The 27,497-nt window shown below is 40.1% G+C and overlaps 1 protein-coding gene across 1 annotated transcript in view; it reads left to right on the top strand.

Moving 5' to 3' along the window:
- The window catches only part of ABCD2 (ATP binding cassette subfamily D member 2), a 47,283-nt gene that overhangs the window by 8,378 nt on the left and 11,408 nt on the right, over nucleotides 1-27,497 (top strand). Inside the window, exons 4-7 of the mRNA XM_034063184.1 lie at nucleotides 1,544-1,709; nucleotides 4,870-4,964; nucleotides 6,346-6,491; nucleotides 23,972-24,117. Coding sequence (XP_033919075.1) covers nucleotides 1,544-1,709; nucleotides 4,870-4,964; nucleotides 6,346-6,491; nucleotides 23,972-24,117 — 553 coding nt within the window. The remainder of the gene's footprint in view (nucleotides 1-1,543; nucleotides 1,710-4,869; nucleotides 4,965-6,345; nucleotides 6,492-23,971; nucleotides 24,118-27,497) is intronic.

Raw genomic sequence — 27,497 nt, 5'->3', positions numbered from 1 at the left:
ATTCAGCATGTAGATGAGGTGGGCTCAGCTTTTTTTTGCCGGTGGTAATATTTAGTATTTTGACAAAGTGAGTTTGTAGGGTCATGGTGTAGAAACTTAAGACAAGTTATGTTTCTTCTGGGGCACAATGGTACTTGTTTTGTCCATCACATCAGGATTCTCTCCATCAAATGCTAATGCTGATGTTGTGCAGAGGACTCAGTCCTAGCATGAGCTCCTGCTGAAATAGATAGGAAGACTCCAGTGTGGAGAACGATGCTACAGCTCCTGTGTGCTACCTACTGCCTCAAGTGGTGTTAGCCAAATACTTTTCACAGATGTTAATGCAATTACCAGTAGTGCAAAACAGTGTACAGCTGATGAAGTTGAAGCATTGAGTGATTACCCTTTTTCAGCAGTTTTTCAATATGTTTCATATTTATTAATCTCCAGTGGTGCAATGACCATGTGGCAAGAACCACTACTCACTTCTGAATCTGGCACAACTAGTGAAATTTATTTAGGATTTTATATTGGAATTAAGTATGCCATCACAGGTGAACTTGGTCATGAGCTGTATGTGTTTAACCACAGCAACCTAATGATTTTATAATCTTACACTCATTTTCTTGCTCCTCTTGTCTTGCTGTCTGCATTTAGTGTAAAAATTTGTCCTTTAAAAACATCTAATAATACGTGATAAAAATAATAATAAACACATAATAATGCATAATAAATAAGATGCCTGGGTTTAGTTCTTTCCTGCTAGCTGATGGAGGCAGTTCTCTGGGAACTCTTGATGGTGTCACTGCCAGTGAATAGGAAGTTATCAGGTCCAGAGATCTCTTGTTTCTGTCTTTACCAAGTGGAAGTTGTGACAAAAGGACCAAAACATAAAGGGGAGAAAGCCTTTTAAGAGACCTTACCTTCTAAGAATGCTCTGTTCTAAGCTGACGTCTCAGATGTAGCTCGAGTACTCTAGCACACAGTTGACTGAAGAGTAATTTCTTTTTTTGTACTGTATTTTAGATTTGGATGCTCTGGTATGTTGTGCTTTACACAGAGAAGCACACCTTTCTCACAGAAGGTTTAATGAATACAGAGAAGTAAACAAATAGTTACAGATTTTTTCTTCTGCAGATCTTTATTTTTCTGGGAAATGCAGAGATTTGTTTTTCTCATTTATGGTAGGCTCTCGGTTTTCAGATATGCTAACAGCTATTCTCTGCTGGTTGAAGTCTCTACTGATCCATGGAAAAGAGCAGCCCCTGCAACCTCCTCGTTTACTAGAGCTATCATAGCTTACATTGGCTGAAATCTGTCCCCTTTAAACTGTCTCTGTCTGCAGGCTGGCAGGAGCTGTGGGTGGCAAACGGGTTAACACAGAATCTCAAGGAATGAAAATGAATAAGTGTCCAAAGACATATCATTGATCATTCCAGAACAGCATTTGAGAACTGTCAACACAGAATAGCTAGGAATGTGTTCCATGAATCCTTGGCCAAAAATTTAATTTCCATAATTTGTGAAGTGTAACTGAAATGAGGCATTTGCTCTTTCTCAGGTAACTGAGCTAGCAGGCTACACTGCCCGTGTCTACAACATGTTTTCAGTCTTTGATGAGGTGAAGAGAGGCATCTACAGAAGAAATGCTGTTATTCAAGAGTCTGAAAACAGCAAGAATGAAGATAAAGCAGAACTGCACATTGAAGGGCCCTTAGAAATCAAAGGTAATTAATTCATATTTGTGTGCATTTCCCTGTGTGTGGGGCCAGTGCAGTGGGACAGAAGGTGAACAGAGGTTTTATTTCTACAGCAAATCAGCCTCTCAGCCTTGATACCCCAGAGTCCATGTTGCCTTCCATTTTAACCTCCTGCTATTTTGTAACTGTGTTTATGCAGTGCTTTTCTAGTACACAAAATTGCTCAAGTGTTTTCTGTAAATCTTTCAGTGAAAAAGGCATTTCAGCTATACTGTAGTTGGTGGTGATATTATTCTTACATGGACAGTGCCTGCTTTCCTCCAACACCTCATGGTTTTTTTCAGAAAGTGAGACTGTAAGATCTTCATCTTCAAACACCTCATTACTTTGGGGTAGGAGGGAAAGACACATTGGTTCAGTAGTTTCTGACAAAAAATACGACTCTTTTCCAGTGACTAAAAATCAGCCAATGCTCATTTTTTCATAAGTAAGTGGGAATTTTCAACTGAAAATGAAAGCCTAAGAGCTTTACACTTCCCCATATCACTCAAATGATCTAATTAATACCTTGTGTCTTGTACATATCCTATAATATCTTATTAATACCTTATGCTTCCTGCCCCTGTCCTGTATCTTTCTGATGCTATTATTTATCTCCACCCTCCCCAAAGCATTTTCTGTGTACATCCATTTCTTACCGTGCTCCATTATGGGTCACCTCTGTCTTCCTTTTGTGTCCAGCTTCAGTGTGAAGTACTTAAAGGCAGCTTTTGTAGTGGGCTTTTCCTAATTTTCCCAACAGATCCCTTCTGCTTCTTCCCTCTGTGGTTTTGAAAAACCTCATTCCCTCCTTTTTGGCTTCTGAAAACTTAAACCTCAGTAGAGTTGAAGGCACCAAAGTGCTCTTTATGAAATAAATAACTTTTTTTCAGCAATTTCAATAGCGCTGCCCTTCAGTTTAGATTTCTCAAAGGTTCTTCATAACAACCAATCTGATTGCAGCATGGTGGTTAGCTGTGGAAATAGCTGATGTCTTAATATTGTAGATCTTGGTAATATTTGGCTGACATTAAAAGAAATGGTGTTTTCTAGGTGTTATGTTTTGTCATGTACAAGAAACAAAGTTTGCAGTTCCTGGAGCAACAAAGTAATCTGGGGGCTCTTTTTAGATAGGCTTGCATATCTGAACTGTATTTGACTTCAAAACAAAGCCCAATACAGTTCAGCTCTGTAAGCATGCTGTTCACGTTCCCTTTGGGCCTAGAATACATGTACCCCGTTCTTTTTTTCTTTGCAGCCTTTTCCCAAGACTTGATTCTACTACAGTCACTCATTTCATCCAGCCTGAATTCCTTCTAAGTTGTGGTGACTAGCGTTTGTTCCTGAGTGGTTGTAGGCTCTCAGAGGCAGCCAGCCAAGCTCAAGCATTGTGCACATGGACTTAAGTGGAATTTAGGCCAGATGAATCTAGGCCACAAGCTGCACACTTTCTGTCACAAGTTCCATTGTCTTTTGGTCTTGATACTTGAGAAATCCCTGCAAAGTGGATTTGTATGTGGATAAAAGTACATGTGCTCACATATGTGTATGTGTCCACATTGTTAGAAAATAAGAAACTTAATATTCAGCTTCCCCAAAGGCTCTTTGAATGGATACTACTTACTTGCTTTTGGATCATTGTCATGGTGCTGAAACCAGGACAATATCCAGTATGAGTTTTTGTAACTGAAGGATATTTGTTTTGTGCCTTGCATTTACTGTTGTCAGTTGGAGCATTGTGAAAATATGAAAACCAGAATATTTTTAACAGATAATGTTATTGCCTTTTACATGGTATATCTAATAATTGCAAATTTTAAAGGTGAGATAGAATTTTGTACATCTTGTACAAATACTGCCAAATTGTATTTCTGATTGCACATAATTATGCTTTAAAAGCATTCAAACACTGTGAAGTTAGGAAATGTGAATTAAGTTTACCTACTATTTACTTAGCTTAATATTTTTTCTCATAGATTTATTTAAACTAGAATTTCTGCACTGTATCCAAATATATTTTTTTAACAGCAAATCTGTCTTGTTTCCCATAATCTCATGTTGGACACCACAGAACTGTTTTAAATAAAACTTGATTTAGGAATAAAGGAATGCTTGGGCTCATACATGGCACAGAAATTTTTTGCCAGGTTGTTATAGTTCGGCAAGGTCAGAAGCAATTGAACAAAGAGCCTTTTAATGGAAAATGTAAAACTAGCCTTAACTGAAGGAAATGCTACCATATCCTTTTGGAATAAACTCAACTTTTCCTTAGCTCCATTTTATTTGTTCAGATTAATCGAAGTTATAAAAGAAGCAGCCTTCTAGTACAAAGAGAAATCTCTTTCCCTTGCATCTTGTTTGTAAAGGTGATTTCTGATACTCATCTAGGAGCCTGGCTGTTTGGTTTCTCTTAGAAAAGCCCATTAACAGGCAAAGAATTGGCTTCCTTTTTTTTTTTTTCCTGTTACAGAAGAATTTATTTCAAAGTCTTTATGTTACAAAGTCTCCAAATGTCTGCTGGAGATTGTACATTTAAATTGGCCAGAAATCCAAGTAGTAAGTGTAGCTACTGCAGTGAAATGTTATATGGGTTTCCGCAAATACTTACAAGACACGTTTACAGTGTCTGTGGCTTCAAAAAGTCATGGAAGTGAGCCATTAAATGTTTTCTCCTTTGCTCTCGTTGCTGAAGGAGACCGAGCTGGGCTCAGAGTTTGAGAGCTGCTAGTAAAAGTAGATTCCATTTCCTAGTTAAATCCTCAAGAGAAGGTAAACTGGTCTGCCTGTGGCTAGGCTGTCCTTGAACTTTTTTACTGATTGATATAAACTATCTATTAGGAACAAAATACAGTAAATACAGGTAGATTGTGAATAAACATGTCTTTTATAGTGCATTTTGTATTTATGATGCCTACTGTGCATTATATTTTGGGTAAATTTAGAATTCATTGCGCACTCTTGGCTACTGCTGGCAGTGTCTTTCTGAGTAGCTGAGATTTATTATCCAGATTTTCCACTAGGGGAACCTGGAGCACATGAAAGAGTGGCTTGAAACTCACCAAGTTATACTTCTCAGCCATGCACTGAGACTCTCACATATTGGTGCTTAATGAAGGGTTTCACAAACTATTTTTTTTATTCTTTCTAGGGCAAGTTATTGATGTTGATCATGGCATTATTTGTGAAAATGTTCCTATTATTACTCCGAATGGCGATGTGGTGGTTTCCAGACTGAACTTCAAAGTAAGATGATATGCAGGAATCTTCTGATTGTTGCCATCACATTAACATAAACAGCCCAGAATTCATGTACCTTATGTTAAGTACTTGGAGAAGCATATGGATAGAAGGGCAAGTCCAGAAAGGTAGGCATAGTAGCTCAACAGAGGCAGACATACGTAGTTTATCCTGCTCAAAGAAAGAGAAGAGAGGATTTCTGGTCTAAGGCCTAAGACCTAGGAGGTCTTTCCCTGTGGCCTAAGGGAAAACTGACCTGAGATTTTCAAAGGTGCCTATGGGAGTCTGCATCCATCTATTCTTAATTTCAATTAAATTTGGATGCTTTACTCACACAGGCTCCTTTAAAAGTCTGCATTCACAGCATTGGTGAAAAAAATGAATCTGTAGTTTTGCTTTGTCACCACAAAGAGCAGTACTAACTAATAGTTGACAGCATAGTTCACAAGCCTAATTTTACTCAGTTAAAAACTTGCATTGTTTTCAAAAAGCTATTCCAGATACCACTTGGTCCCTGCTCACAGTTTTGCTGGATCACCTTTACTGAATTACTCACATATATATCCTAATCTTATGTATCACTGCAGATGATATAATTTTAAAAAAGAGTTGGAGTTATCACAACACTAACATGCTACTTCCAGCAGGTCCCTTAGTTTAGCTAAAGCAGAGTGTTCCTCTTGCCCCCTCTGTTGGTATAAGAGTTAGGAACCAGGAGGACAGGGTGCTAGCTCTGGGAAAACTTGCAGTGGCTTCAGTGGGGGATTTCACATTTGTAAAGTTACAACTGTATGGTCATAGAGGGAGAAATATTTACTAATTTTGCTCAAGGGACATAACCAACAGAAAGTGTAACAGTCAATATAGTTATGTAAAGCGTGGACAATGAGATTGTGATTTTGCATAAATATGCACACATATATACACAGGGTAATATTCCAATGAGTTAAAACCAGTGAATTGCAGCAGAAATATCACTTGTGATTAAGCAGGAAAGGACAAAGTGAAGTAAATTTTCCAAATAGTTTGATTTGTCTCCCAGTGCTTAAATTAATGGCACTGATGGGGATAGCATGCTTTGTATGCTGTTAACACCCTTGGACCTAATTTGCATTAGAATATTTGATTCTGACTGTGGTGTATGGACATTGTGATATAATCAGTGTAGTTATAGAAATACTCAGACATTATAGAAATGATTTTCATTATTTCAGCCCACATGTTATGCCACTGTTTCCAGAATAGCTGCATAAATATGTACAGGTAATTAATGAAATGGGTCGATAATTTGATACAAATGCTCATGTAACTCCCTCTAGGGGTCTTAAACTACCTTGTGCCACATACACAGCATAGTAACATCTTTGTGTTTTCATTGGTATTGTAGGTTGAGGAGGGGATGAACCTTTTAATCACTGGACCCAATGGCTGTGGAAAGAGTTCACTCTTCAGAATTTTAAGTGGTCTGTGGCCTGTGTATGGAGGAGTTCTCTACAAACCCCCTCCACAGCATATGTTTTATATACCACAAAGGTATGTGTTTTCCTCGAGGTGATGATTTTTGGTTATATATGAATTTTGACCCTGCTTCTCTCATTTTCCATCTGTAATATGTACAGCCAAATTAAAAGCTGTTAAGCACAACCTCAGGTGTGTGGAGAGTGCTAAAGAAAAAATACTTTCTTTACATCCCCTGATCCAATCTTCAGTCATTGGGAAGGGCTTGCTCATACTTGAGGTGGAACCTGTGCTTCCCTGGTGGATGATTGGGATCATGGGGATGGACTAGAATCTGATAGAAATTTTAAGTAGAGCTAATAGATCTTTATTCTGACTTCACTTCAAAACTAAAGATCAAAACAAGTGAGAGTGCTTTGATTTCTGAATGTTGAATTATTCAAAATAATTTTCAGAACTTCAATTTTTACACTACAAGAACAAAATCTAATTCAATATTAACTACAAATTGCCATTTTAATAATGTGTCCTCTTTTCACTAAGGGAAGCATGGCTTTTTTGTGCTTTGTTTGTATTCTGACCTGCTGTAGGAATATCAGAACATCATTTAGGGCAATTGATTCTGGAGTATCTCCTTAGAGACTTCTAACTAGGTTGTTTTGCAAAAGCAAATTCAAACACTGAGGATCTTTGATTACTTTCTGTAGTTCATTGCATCCCATGGGCAAAAGAAATGTTCATGGTACAGTTTGTAGTCATGTTTAAAAAGTACAAGCTATTAAGCTGAATGGAAAATATTAACTGATGAGTATTTTTTCCTTGCTACAGAAGAAGGTAATACAGAATATTTATCTCTAATCTTTTCAAATATATGTATAATTTATTGACAGCTATTGTAATTTTTCTGAGTTACTCAAAGGTTCCATTCAGGAATTTGGAGCAAAATGCTTTATTAAATATTTTTCAAAAGAGCATTTCAGAATTCCCATTGTGCGGAACATTCTTAGAATCAGTTTTATTCTTTGGCAGAACAAAAGCTATTCTGAATCTTTTCTTGCAGAAAATCTTGAGTTTCAGCCACTTCTGTCTTCTGTGTGATCCCAGCCCCTTCTCAGCTCCACACTGGAGGCTGGATTGTCTACAGCCCTTCCTCTTTACTTATGTCCCTTTATTCTGGTAAAGCGAACAGACTCGTATTGCATTCAGGCAGATTTGCCAGAGTTCTTGTTGGGGGGATTGAATCACATCTGCTGAGTTTTCATTTCCATAAACATGGTTCTTTCTTAGGTGTTTCCCCTAATGTAGAGCTGAGGGAGATTGTCCAGCAGACCTCTTCTTTGGAATATTTCAAATCTTTTGATCAGAGTCTGAGATTCAGCCAGTGTCTTTGAAGCCCTCTGTGACCAAAGCCACGTAAGGGTTGGCATATCATCTTTGTAGTGTACCTTGGAAGTATCACTCATACGCAGTCTCCTAATAGCTTTTCCCAGGAAAACCGGTGCTGCAGAGATGTCTTTGGGACCTCTAAGATACATAGCCATTGCTCAGCTCAATGGCTCTGTGTGAGCTCTGTGCTCCTGAAGGGTTTTTAAGGCAGCACAGAGGTATTCCCTTCCCAAGGGACAGAGCAGAGTCTGGGTAAATGGGACAACAGTGTGACACAGAGATCTCTAATGCACAACTGCGTTAGAATTTGAATGTGGCTGAAGATTTTGAAATCTGCTTTTGGAGACAGTTGAGCTGTGTCAGTATGGGTTCTGTAGGTTTGGAAGTGTGGCCTGTCAAGAATGAGTGTCTTGTATTTGGAGAGGGACTGTGAGACTGCTTCTTGTAGGGATTTGTGGGTGGATGTGCCTGAAGGGGTTGATTCAGGACAGCAATCAATCAGATTTGTTTGTTAGGATGTCTTTGTGGTGGATCCTGAGTTGCTCTTTTGCTCAATATATTTGTTCTTTTGGCTTGCAGTCTTAGATGGGTATCTGAGACACTAAGAATGACTTGAAAGAGATCCAGTTTAAAATTGAATTTTACATGTTTCTGGACCTGATTTATAACAGATCTGTTGGATTTTTAGGGCTTTTGTGTGGATTGCCTTATGTGGTCCAGGCATTTTATTTTATGCCTGTGTTCCACTTCTGAGTGTTTTAATAGATCGTTTATTTATGGGCTAAATGCATTACACATTCAGTTGGGGTTTTTTATCTGTTGCTGGCTCTAGAGTAGATTTAGAATTTCTGTAGTGGTTTGTAAATTGTTCTGAAGTCTCAAAATGAAAGCAGCTTGTTTTGGATGGTCCTGCTGCAACCATTTTGCTTATTAACCCTGTGCAATTTGCTGCTTGGTCAGGATCACCTGTTTGTTTGTTCGGTTTTAGACATAAATCTAAAACTTCAGGTGAAAAGGCAGGGCCCTGCCTAGGTTTCCTCATATATGTATTTCAACATAACTTTAGGGTAAACTTATATTCTGGACTGAGAGGATCTGCAAGGTGTTAGGACAGTATCACCTGGATTCAACCCACCGCACTCTTTTGTAGTAGGATAGGTGAAAACTGGTATAGCAGAAGGATCTTGAACTGGTGGATGTCCATCAGAGCGGTCAGAATGACATCACTGTGTTTAAGTTTGTACATTATGTCTTTGGTCTAAGAACATTGTAAACAGCTATCTGAGTGGACACAGTTACCATTGAGCCTGATAAGAGCTTACTTCTGCTTGCCTGTGGCTGCATCGAATTCTGCCTCTGCTCTCTCTGAGTCAAATGTAGGAACCTCATCTGCACACAGTGAATGGTGGAGAATACAGTAACTACGAAGTAACTAAATACTCCACAGTAAATGGGAGCTTACTGAAAAGATTATTTTTTCATCTCTGGCGTAGTATTCCAGAAATGTGTAGGAAATACTGTATCCTTGCCAAGCTGAAAAGCTACACGCAAAAGTATGACTTATCAAAAGTGAATTGTCTCATTGTATACTCCAAATCTCATCAGCACTGCAAATGCTTTATAGTTAGCTTTATTTAGCAGTATGTAGGCAGTATGTAGGCTTTAAAACAGAGCCTTGGGCATATCTATCTTTTTATGGTTTTAGATTGCTTAGCATCATTATATTAGGGGTTTTTTAGATTTTATTTGAATCAATGTGAGATTTTGTTTTTCTCCCCTTACATAGTGCCACGCCATGAAGAATTTGTCCTTAATCAATCACAGTTCTGGTGGATGCTGATGAGACAAGCTGCCCTTTTGGGGGCAGGGAGAGAGAAGCCCAGGGATTTCTTCTCTGAGTGTGGCTCTGCCACTGTCTGTTCAGGCCTGTAAAAGAGGAGGGTGTTTTAAGAGGTTTTAAACTGTCCGGCTTCATATTGGTGTCAGAAGCAGCTTGTTTAAAGGGATGGATCACTGCTAGGAACTGATCACAGCTCAGCAAGATGTCACATCTCACTGGAGCCTCAGTGACTGACAGAGTGTGTGCTCTTGCACCTTCTACTTCTCTGTCCCTCTTTTGCAAAGTAAAATTCATCAGCCACTTCTTTGCATTCATTTTTTAATTAACTGGCCAAGAAGGTAGAATAAATGAAAAAATAAATGCTTGTGGGTGCTCTACTTTGTAAGTAGTCATGATTTAAATCAGAATTCAGAAACATCTTTTTAAATAATGAATAACAAAACCATGATGTGAATAGCATGAGTACTGGTGCTAAAGATGTGACCACAAGATGCATATGTAGCACTTAGGGAATTAAAGAAGCAGCCAATCCTTTCACAGTGTATGAGCAGTGTATCTGAATGTAGCCTGCTATCTCCTGTCCCCTTCCTCCTTGGTTGGTCTTAAACATGAAAGGAGACTCCATCTCTGAGGAATTAATGAGCTCTAGCATACAATTTCTTCTAACACTCACTCCAGCTCTTCTTGTTCTCCAACAGAAAGTCTCAGCTCTTTGAGTTGTAAGGAAACACAGATTCTGCACATGTTGGCTCTCATTTCCTCAGTTGTCTGTTGTTTGATGTAAACCCAAGCAGAATTGCACACTTACATACTTGCAGGTTACCTTGACAACACCGCAGGAATACTCCTTAATGTCTCTTCACCATAAAACTACAGTAAAGCTGTAGTCACCACTGGGTTACTGATATAAATTATTAATTGTTTTCTGGCAGCCCTGTCTTACTGTCTGTTTGCATGGAGGAATGTCTTGTGCAATCTCTGTTGGTTCCAGAACCTTCTATCACAGCTGGAGTCTTCTTAGCACAGCACAAATCTAAAATGTCTCTCAGAATTCTTTTTGTCTTTCTTGAGGACTGATTCATTGATTCACTTTCATGGAGCTCAGAGTAATTTTGAATCCACTGTACTTCTTTCTCCTGGTCCATTGTTACTGTTTTTTCTCTCCAGCTTGCTTCTACTGGAATTTGTGTATTTTTGTGAGAGGTGTGTTTCTCCAGTAGTATGCGTAGTTTCTCTGTAATTCTGTATGCCATTTTAACAGAAGACCAACCCTGAATACTTTCTCAGTGGTCATATTGATGGTCCAATTCTGTATTCTCGCTTTCTTTCTATTGCTCATTCAAGTAGATCCCTAATATTTCTTTCCTCCAACACCGTGCTTATGTGTCCTAAAATGGAGGCAACTGAAGTTGCACTAGTATCACAAGTTTGTTCATCATTTAAGTCATCTAACTATGCCTTGCTGCCCCTTATTAATGCTAGGACAGTATGGAACATAACAGTTTAAAGAGTTTCTCTGGCCCATCTAAGCTCTTTGGTTTTGCATACATCAGCTCTATTTCTGGTATTTTATCTGGGGTTTCTTTACAAGTCTTTTCCTGTCTGGTGTTTTTCCTTCTGTATTCTAAAAATATCCTTGGCTACTAAGAAAAATTGCATCAGCTACGAAGATATAGTTCCTCTCCTGTTGGGTAATCCAAATGTCTGAAGCTGTTTGTCTCAAGTAGTCCAAGGATATCATGTGGATGAAACCAATTTTTACATTTTAAACACATGAAACTTTGAAGATTATAGCATGATTCAAATGTTATCTTAAGGTAGTTTAGTAGTGGTTACTGTCATTAAAATACGGTTGTTTCCTAAGACAATTCTTGCTTACCTAAACAATTTAATCCTGCAATATAGTTGTGTTACTGTCTTACGTAATACAGGGTATCTGAAAGTGTGTGCATGTGCAGTAGGTGTATATATATGATTCTTCTGTACTAGACTACTTTCTCGTTAGCTTGTGGTCTGTTTGAGGAGTAGCCCAAATTAAGTTCCATGCAAATAGGCCTGTGTGAGTTCTTTTGCCTCATCCCATTTAAATTGGCTCAGATGTGTCTGTGATATGTTTATTTTGCACATCCTAATTTCTTGTCAGCTCATACTGCCCTGTCTTTATCTATGATCCCTTTAGTTGGGTCAGCTAGAGTTGAACTGTACTCTGCTCATGCCAACACTGCACTAGCATTGTCACTGCCCTTCAGCACTTTACTGATAGTACACCACCACATTGACTTGATCCTTCAGTACTTTGCCATCAGTTCATACAGTACAAATCATGCTATATAGATATCTACTCCCTTGCACACTGCATCTATCTGTCATACTTACTCTTATCAAGCTCCTTTTAAATATGTTTATTTCCAAAGTTCACTACCTATCTGATAGGTGAGAAAAAGATCTGTGGTAGACAGTGTTATCACAAAATATAACATACTGTGCTTCAGTTGTGCATACTATTTTGATGTAGGTTGGCTTTAACAAATGGCCTGCTACTTTGTATCTTCATTTTAGTTTTTTAAAATGAATCCATTCAAGACAAGTTAACTCAGTATTCTGTGTTTATTGAAAAGCGTGGCCTGGCATGTGAGAGGGCTGGTAGGCTATCCTCTCAGCCAGGGCACAGCTTTTCCTGATTCATCTTACTGGGACTTGTCTAGAAATGCTTGCATTTCTCCTTCCTGACTGAAGGAAGTCCTGTCTTGTCTCACCTAGAACAGAAAAGTTCTTGTCTTGCTGCCCTGTAGGTTAGCTGAAGCTTTGCCTGGCAGGATCAGTGAGAGACCCCTCCTTTTCCACTGAGGGCTTATTCACAGCTCTAAAGTTTGAAGGTTTTTAACTAAGTCTGTGTGCTGACTGATCACAGGTACTGACAGTACCTCTTGGTAGCAGACTGTGAACAAGATTCACCTACGCTCATAGTCAGAAACAGAAAATGGCTTTGTGGATTAACTGCTACTGCCTCTCAGGCCATGTAAGGTGCCTTCCTTACCAGCCAGACAGAAGAGTCAGGTAATTAAAGCACAGCTTAGACATCTTTTCTGTTATTAGGCAAAGTGTTGCAGAAATCCCAGACGAAAGCTTTACTCAGCTTGCTGCATTGGCATTTAGTTTAGATTTAAAATGTATTTACATAAATCCAATGCCACTTTGAAAGTCTGCAGCTAAATTGATGTTTGTGAAGGACTTCAGCATGCTCTGGCATTGTGGTTCCTCAGTCCCTTCAGACTGGGGTCATGTCTACAGCAAGTTGTGGCCATGGGAGATACCATGAAGTCTAAACATGGGTGAGGAATTGAGATGTGTTAATACATACTCAGCTTTTACTCCATACGGAGACTAGTGCATTTCCTAGAGGTCAGTTATCTGAAGCACAGAAGCCAGTACCACACTTGATACGAATGGACCCTTATTGGCAAGTTTGAATCACCGGGGAAGTCCAGGCTTGATTTGGTACAGAGATTTCAGTATCATCTCTTACTTACTGGTGGCCTTTCCAGTTGAAGCAGGTTCTATTATTATCACTTTCTGTATAGATGGATGGAAAGACATCATTCTCCAATTCATGAAGATGTCTCACTTAAAGCACAATGTGGTCATTTAATTTGGTGCAAGCCAAGCCCCTTTTTTTTGGGGATCCATGTAAGAACTTGCTCATTCAAAGGATTAATGTCCACTTACTAAGTTACTACAAAGTTACACAGAGGTATAATGTGAAGTGCTATTGGTTGCATGTCTGATTATATATCTTGATGTATATACCACTAAAAAGTGAAATCCGTTCTTGTAATCAAAGCAGCATCCTTCCTATTTTGTGTATTGTTTCAGTACTAAGCATATAAATCTTGTTTCAGCTCTGGCACTAATTCCACCATTTACATTCCTTTGAGATATTTTCCTCAAGAGCTAAACTTCTGTCTGTGAGGATGTCCAGTTACAGGAATATTTCTCCTAGGATCTCTGGCAATCAGCTGCTCCATGTTTCATAATATATTTTGGACACATATTCTTGCCAGCATGAGCTTGCAATGTCTCCACCCCCCACTTGCTTCTTTTGATAGCATTTTGAATATCAAAAGTTCTTACTCAGCACCAATAATTACATGTTACCTGTACTACCTTTCCAGGTATCCATGTATGTGACAAACTATTTATGGAACTTCATTTAAAAGCTGGTAAAAGTAGGCTTTGAAGTTGTTTTTTTTTTTTAATACATTGTCAGGTTAATGTAAAGTCACTAAATAGATTATAAGCACTGAATATGTGGCTGGTATTTATAGGATGCATCCAGCAAAGCAACTGGCAATCCATTTAATCTGTTCTAGGTTCATTTTGCTGAGACAAACAGCTCACTTGCCTTTAAAATTTAGTTGTGATAGCAGTGCCAAGGGAACAAATTCACCTTCAGGTCCACTGAGACTGCTGTGTAACTTAGTAGTGGTATGGACAAACTTGCATGTTAGGGAGTAATCTAGTAGTTGTGTTTATATGACCTGGTTTCTGCAGAGACGTGCTATTACTGTGTCCAGCTTGGGCAGTTACCTCCAATTTAATGCCCTACATTCCAACTGTGCAACAAAGGATCTTTGACAGATGAGCAGGATGGCAAATGTTTACTATTTCAGTAATGTTTTACTTGGGAAAGCATGCTTCAGAAGCTTTGTGTTGAATTATGAGAAACACCTTGGCTATTTAACACTAGGAAAAGTAAACTACAAAACCTGCCTGACATGAAAAGCTTGATATGAAAAGACTGAAAGGATGCTGGCTCTTGTGAGAGCAGGACAGCTCAAACTTCTAATAACTTATTAGAACTGTGCCATCTTCTCTGGAAAGAAGTCCTTTCTCTTCCTCCTTAATACAGTTTTCAATCAGAAACTCTTATTACAGTGCTCTATGCTTTTAACTATCCAACTAATAGGCATAGCCATCACTTCCCTCTTGACAAGAAAGTGGTAGTCCTTCCCATGAACTATAGGCTCTGCCTTTTGCCTGCCCCTGTATCCTGGGCTCCAGAACTATGTCCCAGCTCCAAGGTGAACTGGACCTTCAGCACTCTCCCAGCCTCTGCATGGTCTGCTCACTTGAACATGTTTCTTAGGGTCTAGTCCTATGTTTGCCTCCCTCCTCCAACTCACTGTGGTTTCAAAGGAAAATGAAAATTTTATTCAGCATGGTGATTCTGTTCTGCATTTCTTGGAGACGACACAGTGTTCACTAGTAACTAGTCACCTTCCAGAGAGAAGACTTAGCCATTTTTTATACAAGTGTTCCATCATCACACAACAAGTTAAAGCAATAAACCATCAACTCACACACTAAAGGTAGAATTTGTTCATTTAGGCAGTTAAAAGTTAGACATTCTTTGTTGATGCCAGTAAGAAAGGTATTCAAACTGTGTAATGCATTGATTAAAATTCCTTTTATTGGAGATAAGGAATAAGTTGATAGTGTAGATAATCACATAATCACAGAATGGCTGAGGTTGGAAGAAGCTTCTGAAGATCATCTTGTCCAACCCCTAGAGCTGTTTGCCCAGGATCTTGTCCAGACAACTTTTGAGTATCTCCAAGAATTGAGACACCACAGCCTCTCTGGGCAACTTGTTTCAATGCTTTTATCACTCTCACAGTGAAGAATTGTTTCCTGATGTTCAGAGGGGACCTCCTGTGTTTCAGTTTGTGCCCATTGCCTCTGGGCACCACTGAAAAGGGCTTGGCTCTTTCCTCTTTACACCCTTCCTTCCAATGTTTATATACATTGCTGAGATTCCCATGGGGCTTCTCTTCTCCAGGCTGAACAGTCCCAGCTTTCTCAGCCTTCCCTCATAGGAGAGATGTGCCGGTGCCTTTATCACCTTTGTGGCAATTATGTCTCATCAGATGCTAGGAGCCCAGCATTGTAGTAATGCTACCACATTAGCACCAGACAGACCTCTAGTCAGAGCATGGCAGGCTGCACTTGATTCCATCTGTACTAAAGTTCATTGGCATTATGGTCTTTGGCACTCTGATAGGATTTTCCTAGCAGTAAACAGTTCCATTTATCATTTCCACTGTCAAACAAAGGATGTTAGCATGAGAACATGCTGCTTCAGTTCAAGATAAAGACAAGCACACGCAGGTGGTGTAATTTCTGGTGCCAAGTGGGAGCTGCTTGCAGGCTCCTTCGTTATGATTAGCTGGCAAAATTTATTCTGCAGCCAAGTGATAAGTGCAGCAGAGCACTGGCATGAAGGCCAAGTTATATGTGTAGCACAGCTCAACACAGTGCAGCAAAGTATAGCATGTGCCCATGTCCACTCAGGTCAACTGTTCTGTGGATCCCTAACTCCTCAATATGCAATAGTCTTGCAGTTCAGATCACTGCAGTTGTACATCCTGTGTCCTACGACAAACATCTAAGACACATAGGACCTACCAGAGGTACCAGTTTACTAGAGGACTCTGTTGACTACAAAGAGCCTGGGGTGACTAACTCAGACTTGGATGAGTAGCTTTTAGGTGAGATGAGTCTCTTCTGCAAATAATGCTGAGTAGTCCCCAGAACACTAGATTTTCAGTTCTTTGTTCTCGAGTCATTAATTATATGATAGTCTCATGGGAGCATGTAGCAGGTGAGTATTTTCTGCAGTTCAGCATGTGTGCACTAGCCTAATTTAGATGGAAGCATGTCTTTCCCAGGAGGAAAGAGTCTTCCAGGCTTGTTTATTTGCCTAATGTTTTGCATTAATTATACCCTATCAATTTTGGTTTCTGCTAGAGATTACTACAGCACTCTTGTGGCAACTCCAGGTACCTATAATGCTTGTAAAATGGCTGTAATAATATTCCATGTATCCATATACATGGTGCGTCTCTGTGTTCTGCACTGTCATGTTCTGTCCTGTGTAATGCAGTGTTTCACAGAGGATCAGGGAGGGAAGTGAGTGGAGTGTGTGACTTCTCACTTGTTGGCAGGGTGTTTCACTGGAGACACACTATTGTTCTACTATTACTTGCATATTCGTATGCCAGTGCATGGGAAAAAAACTCTGCTATGGACAACTAAGCATTACAGAAACCCAGAGCAAAAGCAGCCTCTGCTGTAGAGGTTTCACTGTCTGCTCTTCCTCTTCTGCTCTTCACTTCTGCTCTTCCACTTCCTACTGAAGTAAGGAGTCACTTCTCATCTGCAAAACCATGAATAATTTGGGATCTTTCTAGAAGAGGGAAACTTCCTTGCTCTTTGTGTTACATTGGTGTGATAAAAGTCAGGAACACCTCTTAGGCTGGGGTATGCCTGGTGGGGCTGGCAGCCTGCAGTCTTGTCCAGAGCAGCTCATTGTTCTTTTTGCATTTCATTGATCTTAACAATCATCCATCCAAATAATCCTTTTATCATCAGGACTGCCAGAGGTATGGAAAGGCTGGGCCTGCAAAAACTGGGTGTTTAAGAAAAGGAGAGTATATTTCCTTTACTTGTCTGCCTGGTTGATTTGATTCATTGCAGCACATACAATTATTTCAGATTCCATTAGCTGCTTTTATTTTGTAGAAATATTCTGGGATTTGTTTTTAATTCTAAATGTGTTCCTCTGGTCTTTTCTGTTGTCTTTGTCTATCACAAGTTACAAATTGACTGAACTGAATCATTCTGTGAATTGTTCACCTTAAACTTTTACGCCATCTTACCAGTTCTAATTTTATTGGAAGTCATGTTGGTAATGGTGAATAAGTAAATAGTTAGCTGACATGATATCTGAGTATGAGCAGAGCTTTAAATTAAAGGTTTCTTTTACCTTTCTGGTTCTTATTTCCTCCCAGATTATTTTCTTGCAGAGATGTGCATGGCTTCTTTGCAAAGGAATCCATAGTGGTGGTTTTTTTCAGCCTTTGATATCAGATTCTAATTATATGCATTGGGAATTCAGCCTTTCATTCTGTGCATTTCATTTCTTGTTAACTAAGTTAATGGCTATAAGCTGATTGAATTCCACTCTGGTAACTGATCTATCTGAAATATTTAGAGGATGACCATGGCTAGTTCTGTGTGAGTGTAGAGGAGAGTTCAATGTAGGGTATTTTAAAGAAAGATCAATTATTTATGTCTTTAGAAGGATTGCTGTAACTTTAGCTGGCTCTAAAATCCCTGGAACTAGATACAGCACAGTAACCTGAGCTTGTGGATTTTTTAACATTTTGTTAAATATTATATTATTTATTATTTTTTAACTCTTTGGTAATACCACCTTCTGTGTGAGAACTACTTAATGCTCTTATGAGAGCTACAATGCTACTTAAGAAGAGCACTTAATACACATTTGTTCAATACCTTTTGTATTCTAAAAGTTGTTGAGGTGGTGCCATTATTATTTTTTTTTGCCGTTTATTTTACTGATGCCATCAAAGAACTATAAGGAACCCAGAACACTCAGTGGAGGTTGGCATTTCTTGAGCATCACTGTTCATCAAGCTTGGCTGCTGTTGAAAACTATGGAGGTTTTACTATTGACCTGGCAAGAGTTGGAGTTCTGCTGAGGTGATTCCAGCCGAGGTATTACAGCACCTGAAAGCGATGATCTTGTCACCAGCAAGGTGATGGAAAGTTCTACGTCTAGGTGAAGCCCTGAGATAATCAAGCAAAGGTTTAGGGCTTTTGGAAAAGGATCCAAACAGAAAAAGTAGTAGGTAAAGGGAGCCACCTAGAGTTAATCCATAGGAATCTCTAAATATAAATGTATGCCTGAGCTCCTGCCTTTTACTGAAGTTTAGGTGCCAAACTGAGTACTAAACATTAAACCCTTTATCTGTAATAAGCTCTCCCCTGAAACCAGGCACCTAAATAATATTAGAACCCCCTTTAATATATTTTTACAGTGCTTCTGAAGGATTAGAGTTGTTAGTGCTTTTTATATTAAAGAGCATTGGAGGGAAATGGAATAGCATAAATAGCATGTCATAAGGAACTAGTACTAGTCTCCCTTTTTCCGGTTGAAGACTCTCACTAATGTAGTTATCATTAGGCTCTTCCCAGTAACTCTCTTCTGACACACTATTCCTGCCTCTTAGCAGGAGTTTCCTTGCTTCAGTGGGAGGATCAGAATGTGCCCTCCCTTTGGCTCCTCTTTAGCCTGGACTCTAGCCTAGAAAAATGGGAATCTGATGCCCTGCAAGCTGAGAAGAACGTAGCCTGAACTCAGTTTTTGGAAGAAATTTGCTAACCGTTATTTTGTCATACAGTCCTTCCTCTTGCATCTCTAATAGCTCCAGTGTTTTGTGCTGGGCTTAAAGATGCTGGTTTTGTATTCCATGCTGTATTGGACCTTGTGGGGAATTAGACAGCATTTGAGCACAGTTGTAGGTGTGAGCTGTGCTCTTGGCTTTCTGGACTGGAGATTCTTCAGTGCAAGCACTGACTCCTTATAATCTTCCAGGTTTTCTGGGAAGACACCTCCATGGCTGGAGCTTAGGCTCCAGTATCATCTTAAATAGACGTGCTTAAATTTGGAATACATTTTAGTTTAGCTGTCAAAGCAAGCACTCTGAATTGCACTCTGAAACCATCCCAATTTCCTTTGAAAATGCGAACTGCATTTTATATGAAAAGAATTCTAGGTGTAGTGTTCCCCTTTCTCTCTCCCACTTGGATATATTAGAGAGGAATTTTGTCAGCCAGAGACAGAAATGTAAAGGATGGATCAGGCAAGAATTTATAGTCGCATTACACATAATTTTCCCACGTAACTTTGCATGTCTGTGAGAATAATAGTGCAATAATAACTGCAAACACAGTTGGACAGCAAATGGCAAGTCAGGTCCTGATTGCTCACTTGGGGCCATGCAGATGGGTTCCAGAATCATAAGCCACATGTTTTTAGACTTTACCTTTCATGGAGGAAGTATTAATCACAGCCTGTACCTGGAAGCTGTTTCTTGGGCACTTACACTGGACTGATATTCCATAACTTCTGATGCCAGCTCTTAACATATTATTTTGGTCCCTTTCTTATTCCAGAGTGCTTATTATTAAGATTCTGGCCATTCTGATTGCTTTATAGCCTCTCAAAGTGCATACTGATTAGCTGCTATAATTCTTTAAAATAATATTATGGATGTCAGAACAGGTTATCAGTTTTGTCAGCACAATTTATTTTACATGGAAGATGAAAACACCTTTGAATACATTCATTTGTAAACGTTTCAAGTGGATATGGCTTGTTCTGATTTGGGAACACAAATTTATTGACATCTAAGCAAATCATCTGCCCTTAGTTTGCTACCCAGAAGAATGAAGCCCTCTGCTCTTCAAGACATCAGAGAATTACTAAGTGTTAGTTGTAGCTAACACTGCCTCATTAACAGTGTGATGTGTTAATCTACAAAACCTTTGAATTGGCATTGTAGCCCTCTCTTATGCCTAACAGCTTCAGCATGTAAGTCCTGTTTGGAAAGACAAGTTACTGATGTGTACTCCAATATGTTTTGTAGCACCTCCCTCCCAAAGCAAACCACAATAAAGAAACCATATCATTGGCCACACTCACCCTTCCTCCCAGTATAATTTCCCCAATAATTTGCCAGCATTGTACATGTCATGTGTCAATAGGGCACTGTGGAATTGTCCATACCTCAGACTTCAGATTGCAGCATGTCTTAATATCATCTTTCTTTAAAGCCTGCACTGCAAGGGGGAAGCCTTAGGGATCATGGCTTGTTACTAGCAGAATGAAGTTACAACTCTGCAAAGTGAAGCACCAAACACAAATTGGTGATACAATAAAACTGTCAAACTGCCTGAAAAAATGATCAGTTCCTGAGAAATGAAAGTGTCTCTTCCAGTAAATGCCTTGAAGTTCCAGAAAACCAGGCAAGAATCAGTAAGTTTTCTTAGCTTTAAAAAAGGACCACTGATCTTAAATCCTGTCTCTCAAAACCACTGTAGGAATCTTTTTTCAGAGAGCAGAGAAAGAAAACAATTGCTGAGCTCTTACCATCGAAGGCATGACCTCCACACAGCAGAGGTGTTGCTTTCAGAGTCCGTAAGAGTGCTTTCTTTAAGACTGGAACCCAGACACTGGCTGAGAAGAAAAACTGCATCAGAAATCAGTTAAGCCTGGTTAAACTGGAGTATTACTTCAGGACAAAAAGACTGGTTTTGTTGTTTGAACTAAGAATTAAAGAAAACAGTATTCTAACAAGGAGCTTACTGGCAAAGCCAAAATGTCACTGTTCCTGCATCCAGGTACTTCTTACCACTTAATGCCTAGCTATCACACACAAGTAAGTGCAATTACAATAGCATCTGGTGTTTAATAGGTTTTACTGTGTTGGACTTTGTGGCACCCGTGGTATGTAAGGAGGTTATTGTCTTCAAGTTAAAGACAGAGAAGTCTGGTTTACTATGAGATTGTGAGAGTGTGAGTTAAATGGGATCTCATCTAACTCCAGCACTTTAGAAGTTAGCTAAGCTAGTTGTCTGAGCTCTGTCCCCCACTGAGGGACAAGACACCCCCAGGAGGCAATCCATCCCCACCCTAAAATATGTGGGATAAACCAACCACAGAGATGCTTCTTTGTTGTCAAGAGATGGAGCCCCAAACAAGACATCACATGCCAGACAAGATGATGTGTCCCCTCAGGGACACAAATGGCTCCCTATAGGATGGGTAAAGCAGAATGTGCTCTCCCATCTTCCTAGACAGGCCCATAATCATAAGCCATTCTTCCTGCCTGCTGGTTAGTCAGCAATTGATGGGGTTTGCTATTCCACTGCAGGCCGAGCTTTTCTTTAATTTTTACAAACTACGTGTGGAGAGGTGTTCTTGGTAGTACTGGTGTGTTTAGATAGGAAGCCACAAGGCAAATCCAGTTGTAACAGGGAGTGGTGCTGGTGACTCAGTAAATGGCATGGCAACAAGTGTCCTGGCACAGTTCTTGTGAGCACTGTCTTCCAAGTTGTGGAGTAGGTTAAATCTCAGAGCTGCTAGTTGTTACAGGATCTCGCTTCACAAGAGTGAAGTATTAAACTCCAGCCAAATTATATGGCAGGTAACTCTGTCCCCCTTGCCCTTACCTGCAGGTTCACCTATATGAGGGTCTTAAGCCCAGCCTGACATAAACTTCCCAGGGAAGTTGTGAATGCTCCATCCCTGGAAGTGTTCAAGGCCAGGCTGGACAAAGCCTTGGGTGTCATGTTTTAGTGTGAGGTGTCAGAGGGCTTGGAACTAGATGATCTTAAGGTCCTTTCCAACCCTAACTATTCTATAATTCTCTGAGCTCAGAGTTGCTGTCTTCTGTCCCAGAGATGGCAGCAGCTTGGAGTGAGTGAAATAATTTCCGCATATGCAAGAAGTAAAACCCTTTGGGATTTTAGATGGAGAGCACCAGGGAAATGTAATACATAATTATTTCATTAAGTTACATAATGTTTAGAGTTGATATTTTGCAATATCCCCATTAATGTAAATGGCTCACTGCACTTGATGCTAGTGTTCATGCAGCAGCCCAGAGCAGCACTCTTCCCACAATTAGCAGAAAGCAGAACAATGAGCAAAGAGGAGTAGCAGTGCTTGTATTTGATATGCAGTTCTGGTTTGGCTCCATCTTGGTGCCTTCCCACAGCAGAGAGATGACCAATATTTTGCTAGCAGTTCAGTTCCCCTGCCCTTCTCACCCGCACCTAAGTGGGGGTAAAAGTAGTTCAGGCAGGTACAGGCGGGCTCACCATGGATTTCTGCAGCACTAAAACCAATGCCTCTGATGCCAGCTTGAATGTGACTTGCAGTTCATGTTGCAGCTTTAGTTCTATGAATTCCTTCAAATTACTCTGTGGTGTATTTTGGGGACTCTCAGAATACCAGTGGATAGAGCCACCCCTTCTGCAGAGAAACCTCCAAGGGAACAGAAGAAATCTGCTAAGGTATTACACATACCTGTCAGGGAAAACCTCATCATGGCTGAGACCTTCCCACCACACAGGTCCAGAGCTCATCAGGGAAGAAAAGTGATGCCTCATCAATGCACTGTGAAGTTGTTGGAAGCATTTCTCTGTGGTAAGCTTCTTGGAAGCCTCCTTATTGCTGGCCCAATTTTAACTGCTCCTCTCTGTCATCATTCCCTGGCACCACAGCTTTAATAAGATTAGCATTGTTTTGGCAGATGAACCCAGAGGGAGTTAATGTAGCTCTTGGCTCAGAAAGCAGGACAGGGTCTGGAGCCTGACTGTTCTTCAGCTCTGGCCTTCTCTTCCAAACTCAAAATCTCACAGATCATTCCCAGGGTGTTTCCAGCTTCCAAGAGTATCAGCAAGGGTCTGTGAGACTGGATAGATATTTGTCCTTCACCAGGAATCCTTAGAAGAAGAGCAGCAAAAGAGATGGTCAAATAAGTGTTTCTTAGGTTGCCTTTGCCTCATAGCCTGAATGGCTTGGTATCTTTTAGAGAGCTGTACAATTGTTCTTTAAGCTGACTTTGTTTAAAGACTATGAGGATTTATGGGGTCTGGGCTGTACCAGAGGCTGGGAACAGCTTGTGACATTGTGGAGACCATCCATAGCCATTGCAGGGACATGGCCATGATTGCGGATTCTGGCTCCAAGGTGGACATAGCTTGTTTTAGTAAAATGGATGGGATTACCTGGTCTGGGAATGTGGTGATTCAGAAGCTGCTTCACATACAGCTCAGCTTTGTGCTTGGCAGAGGGAGGCTGGCACTGGGAGGCTGAAGCTGATCAGCTTGTCTAATGTGTGCTTTTTTGCAATTCAGAAGTGTTACACTGGCTTCTGGAGCCAGGTAAGTTACACCCAGTCCCAGTACTGCAGTCCAAATTAATAGTGTGCAAAGGAAGCTTTCAGTGCTCTTCTGCCTTACTTGGCATCTCCTGTTGCACTATGGAAATTTTCCCCAATGCTGCAACATTTTTGTTACCATTTGATTTTAACATGTGAGTGTTTAATTCAGTGTGTAATCTCTAAGCATACCAAACCTTGAACACAGCATAGAGTTACCCCAGTTCCAAGTGAAAGCAGTGAGAAGGGGCTATGAAGTGGATGTTTATTCTGCCTGACCTGTCATTTTGTTTTCATGCAAATACTGCCCCTGGTGCTACCCTGTAATCAGCTATTATGGAAACAATACATTGTCCTTAAGGTAAGTTTAGAAAAATGTTTGCCCACAATGCACCCACAGATAAATCTAGTTTTAGCAACATAGTGTTTAAAGCATTATACTCTGCTTACAGAGTATCAGCAAGATGCACTCGCTGGGAGCCAGCTCCAGGTTGACTGGTTTCTCTATTTCTCAGGCCCTACATGTCCATTGGAACACTACGTGATCAAGTCATCTATCCAGATACAGTGGATGACATGCATGAGAAAGGCTACCAAGATCGAGATCTGGAGTCTATCCTGCAGATGGTTCATCTGTACCACATAGTTCAAAGAGAAGGAGGTAAATTGCATAGTTCTGTAAAAAGCTTTACAAAATCCATGCCTTGCATGTGTGTCTCAGTGTGACTGAACTTTACTTACTCAACTGGCAAAACTGGATCCAGACTTTCTGTGGTCGTGGGAGCTGCTCAACCACATCATTGTTGCTCCTGATGCTAACGGAGGGAGATCAGCGAAGTGCTTCCTCTTCTCCCCAGTAAATCCATGTCCAAGCTGAACATCCTTGTTCTCTTGTAACGGCCAGTCTTTTTGTGGTATTGAGAGATCACTGACCTTCCTTCATTTTCTTAGAAAACGTAACCTGTCTTAAAATCTTACAATGTCACTGACTGCATCAACTCAAAAGCCTGTGAACAGGAGAGCTAGGTCTTCTTTCACCCCCCTGGTTAATGGGATCAGCAGAACTATATGTCATGAGGAGTGTCTGATACCACACCACCAGGGTGAGCAAATCAAAAATAACCAAAGGACAATGGCTGGCAGTAGATTGTTACCAGTTACCATTTACAGTTTAAGTTGCCATGTGTTCTCACCATTGTTTGTCCTAAGAGTAAGGGACAGTGTAAATACACCGGCACAGTAAATGTCAAGATGGTAAAGGCTTCTTTTGTGTCCAAGGAATTGGAGCATTTCCTGGCTTTTTCTTCCCAAGTGAAGCAATAATTTTCATCCTTTTGTTACCACCAGCCACTAATCTCTAGTTTGCATTTCCTCCCCACCATTCTGCTTTTAAAACAGACATAGGACAAAGTTGGTAACAGAGAGCTTGTACCCTGAGTCTCTCTGCCAGTTGTCAGTGCTCCTTTTAGAGAGGGTATTTCAGGTGTGTTGCCTTGTGATATGTGTGTTTGGTGTCTCTCAGGATCATTCTGTCAGAAAAAAGTAGGAATTTAAGCCACTGGGAATCCCAAGGCAATGTCTAAATTCCCATTCCTGGATGGCAGCCTGTTGCTTTGTTAGTTTTTTTAAGTCTGCATGGACACTCATCTGCTGTCTTTTCTGCACATTTTAGAGTGGGGAGTAGTAAGCATTTACAGCAGCAATTGTATACCTACACATACTTCTCCACCACACAATCCTGTCAATAGACTCTTATCTTTCCCTGGGTTAAAGCATCTTTGTTAAGAATGACTCAAGCTGGGCCTCAAGTTCCATGAGAAAATAAGAATCTGCCATTATTCTGATTCAGATAATTATTCAGATCTGCTACTATGACACAAGGATTGAAAAAGTGGGCAGAGAGCTAAACTCAGTGACAGGAATAATTGCAGAGAAGGCCTCTACACCTACAGTGACATTGCACCTATTCCTGCTAGTATTCCTGAGTCACTTTGCAGACTGCAGAACAAGAAGATGTGTTAGAATGGGGAGCTGGAAAAAGAGGAGCAGTTAAATTGTCTGTGGCAAGAAGCCACTGTGAAGTGTGCATTCATAGCGTGCTGGTACTTGTAGATGTACTGATTAACACATGACCCTCAGCGGCCAAAACCATATCCCCAGCAGTCTCTGAATGTGCATAGTTGTGGTTTATAGCCCTGCAGCTGGAGCACATAATTGGTGATGGGGCAGTTACTGTGCTCCATACACAAAGTACCATTGTCTGGGGTCAGTGTTCTGTATTGCCAAACTGAATCCCCAGGTTTGGATCAGTCTCACTCTACTTTCTGAGCCAAAGAAAGTATTTATCCCTGACCCCATTGTTGCTCTTCTGCCTGTCTGACTGTGTATGTGAGACACACACAGTCTATAAAAAACTGTTAATGTTCACTTGTGCTTTACTGAAACTCTAGTCAGGATAAGGGCACACTGTGCAAAAGTCTGCACAAATGTTACCCAAAAAAAGTCTTGGGCACTTGGCCATCTAAAATGACAGAAGTGGGCAAAACTGGAAAACAGGGGAGAGATTACCACATACCAGGAAGTTTTTAGGTCTATAATACACTTACTTGTTCCCTTTTCTCCTTGGGCATTTGTAGGAGGCAAGTGCCGAGGTAGAAGCAGAGAGAAAATCCGTGACATATGATTGGACACGTTGCGTGGATTTCATATGCTTACATAGTCATTAGAGCTCCCCCAGTCTGGGACAAAGACTTGTATTTTGTTTTTTTTTTTTGAACCAGCAAGCCAGTGAAATACCTGTTGAAAGTGAACAGTTGAAAATCTTGTTTATAGGTAGCTGAATTATTTTTTTTATTTTGAATTTTATTTTATTCTTAAAAACAGACTTTGGAGATAAAATGTTTTCTATGAAACATGGATCTTTTTCTTTGCAAAATAATGAAAAATTCCATATAAAGTTTGTAGAACAAGGGGGTTTCCCCAAGCCATCTTTTTCCTCCTTGCAGACTGCTGTGATGATTGACAAACATTGGCATTTTCCAATAGAAAAGAAGTTTTGCTGAAAAATCCCCATCCAGTTTCTATTATATGCTATATACAGCTTCTGAAAATTTAATACGTCTAAAAAAAAATCAATGAAACCATTTTTAGTTATTCCAATTATTGTGGATATAGCAGATATGTCCACACTGTTTTGAACTGATTCCATAAACCATCCTAAGAATGGAGCTAACTCTCTGTCAGTCATTGCGTTATAGAAATCTAACATAGTTCTTCAGTATTTTTGCCTGTAGATCCTCTTCCTCTTCAGAGGCTTACTTCTGTCTCATCCCCTTTCACCTATTCCCTGCAGTATGAAGCCTCTACTAGACAGCAGGCTCCTTAAGGCATGACCCTCTTGTGCTTTAATTGACCAAGAATGTCATGTCTGTATAATATGGTACTTTGCAGTTTTGTGTTCTGCTCCCTGTGGACAGTCATGACAAAGGCAGATGGAGCCAGAAGTGCGCAACTCTGACTCAGTTTATTCGTCCTGGCATAACTTTCTTGTCTTTGGCTGAATTACTTCCACATTGCATCAGTACAAGGGTCACCAGATTCCAAGTGTTAAGTAGCCAACAAGAGCCTGATGTTCTCGTTGCTGCCAATGGCAGAAATTCCTCTGCTTTTCAAGCAATAAGGTTTGACCCAGTTAGAAGTAAATAGAATGGTTAGAAGAATAATTAACCCAGTTTGGCATTTAGCTTTTGTGTTATCTTCGTTAAACTTTTTTCAGTTGGTAGCAACAGAGTACATCAAAATCACCAGAGCAACTGTTCCTCTCTTCACCACCATCACCATTCCAGATGGCCCTGAGCCCAAGCCCTAGAAGAACCCAGTACAATTGCTATTGATAGTAGCCCTCTTTGATGGTGGGGGCAGAATTTCCTTCCCACTGAGGCACACCAATGTTTTTCTCCCCTGCTGGATATTACAGGAATGCATTTTGTTACTTACCTTTATATTATTGATAAGGAGCCTCCATCAACACCTGCAGAGTTG

Source organism: Melopsittacus undulatus, chromosome 5 (assembly GCF_012275295.1).
Source record: "Melopsittacus undulatus isolate bMelUnd1 chromosome 5, bMelUnd1.mat.Z, whole genome shotgun sequence".
Taxonomy (NCBI): Eukaryota; Metazoa; Chordata; class Aves; order Psittaciformes; family Psittaculidae; genus Melopsittacus; species Melopsittacus undulatus.
Note: the sequence above shows the minus strand (reverse complement) of the source record. Positions and strands in the feature narration are given on the sequence as shown.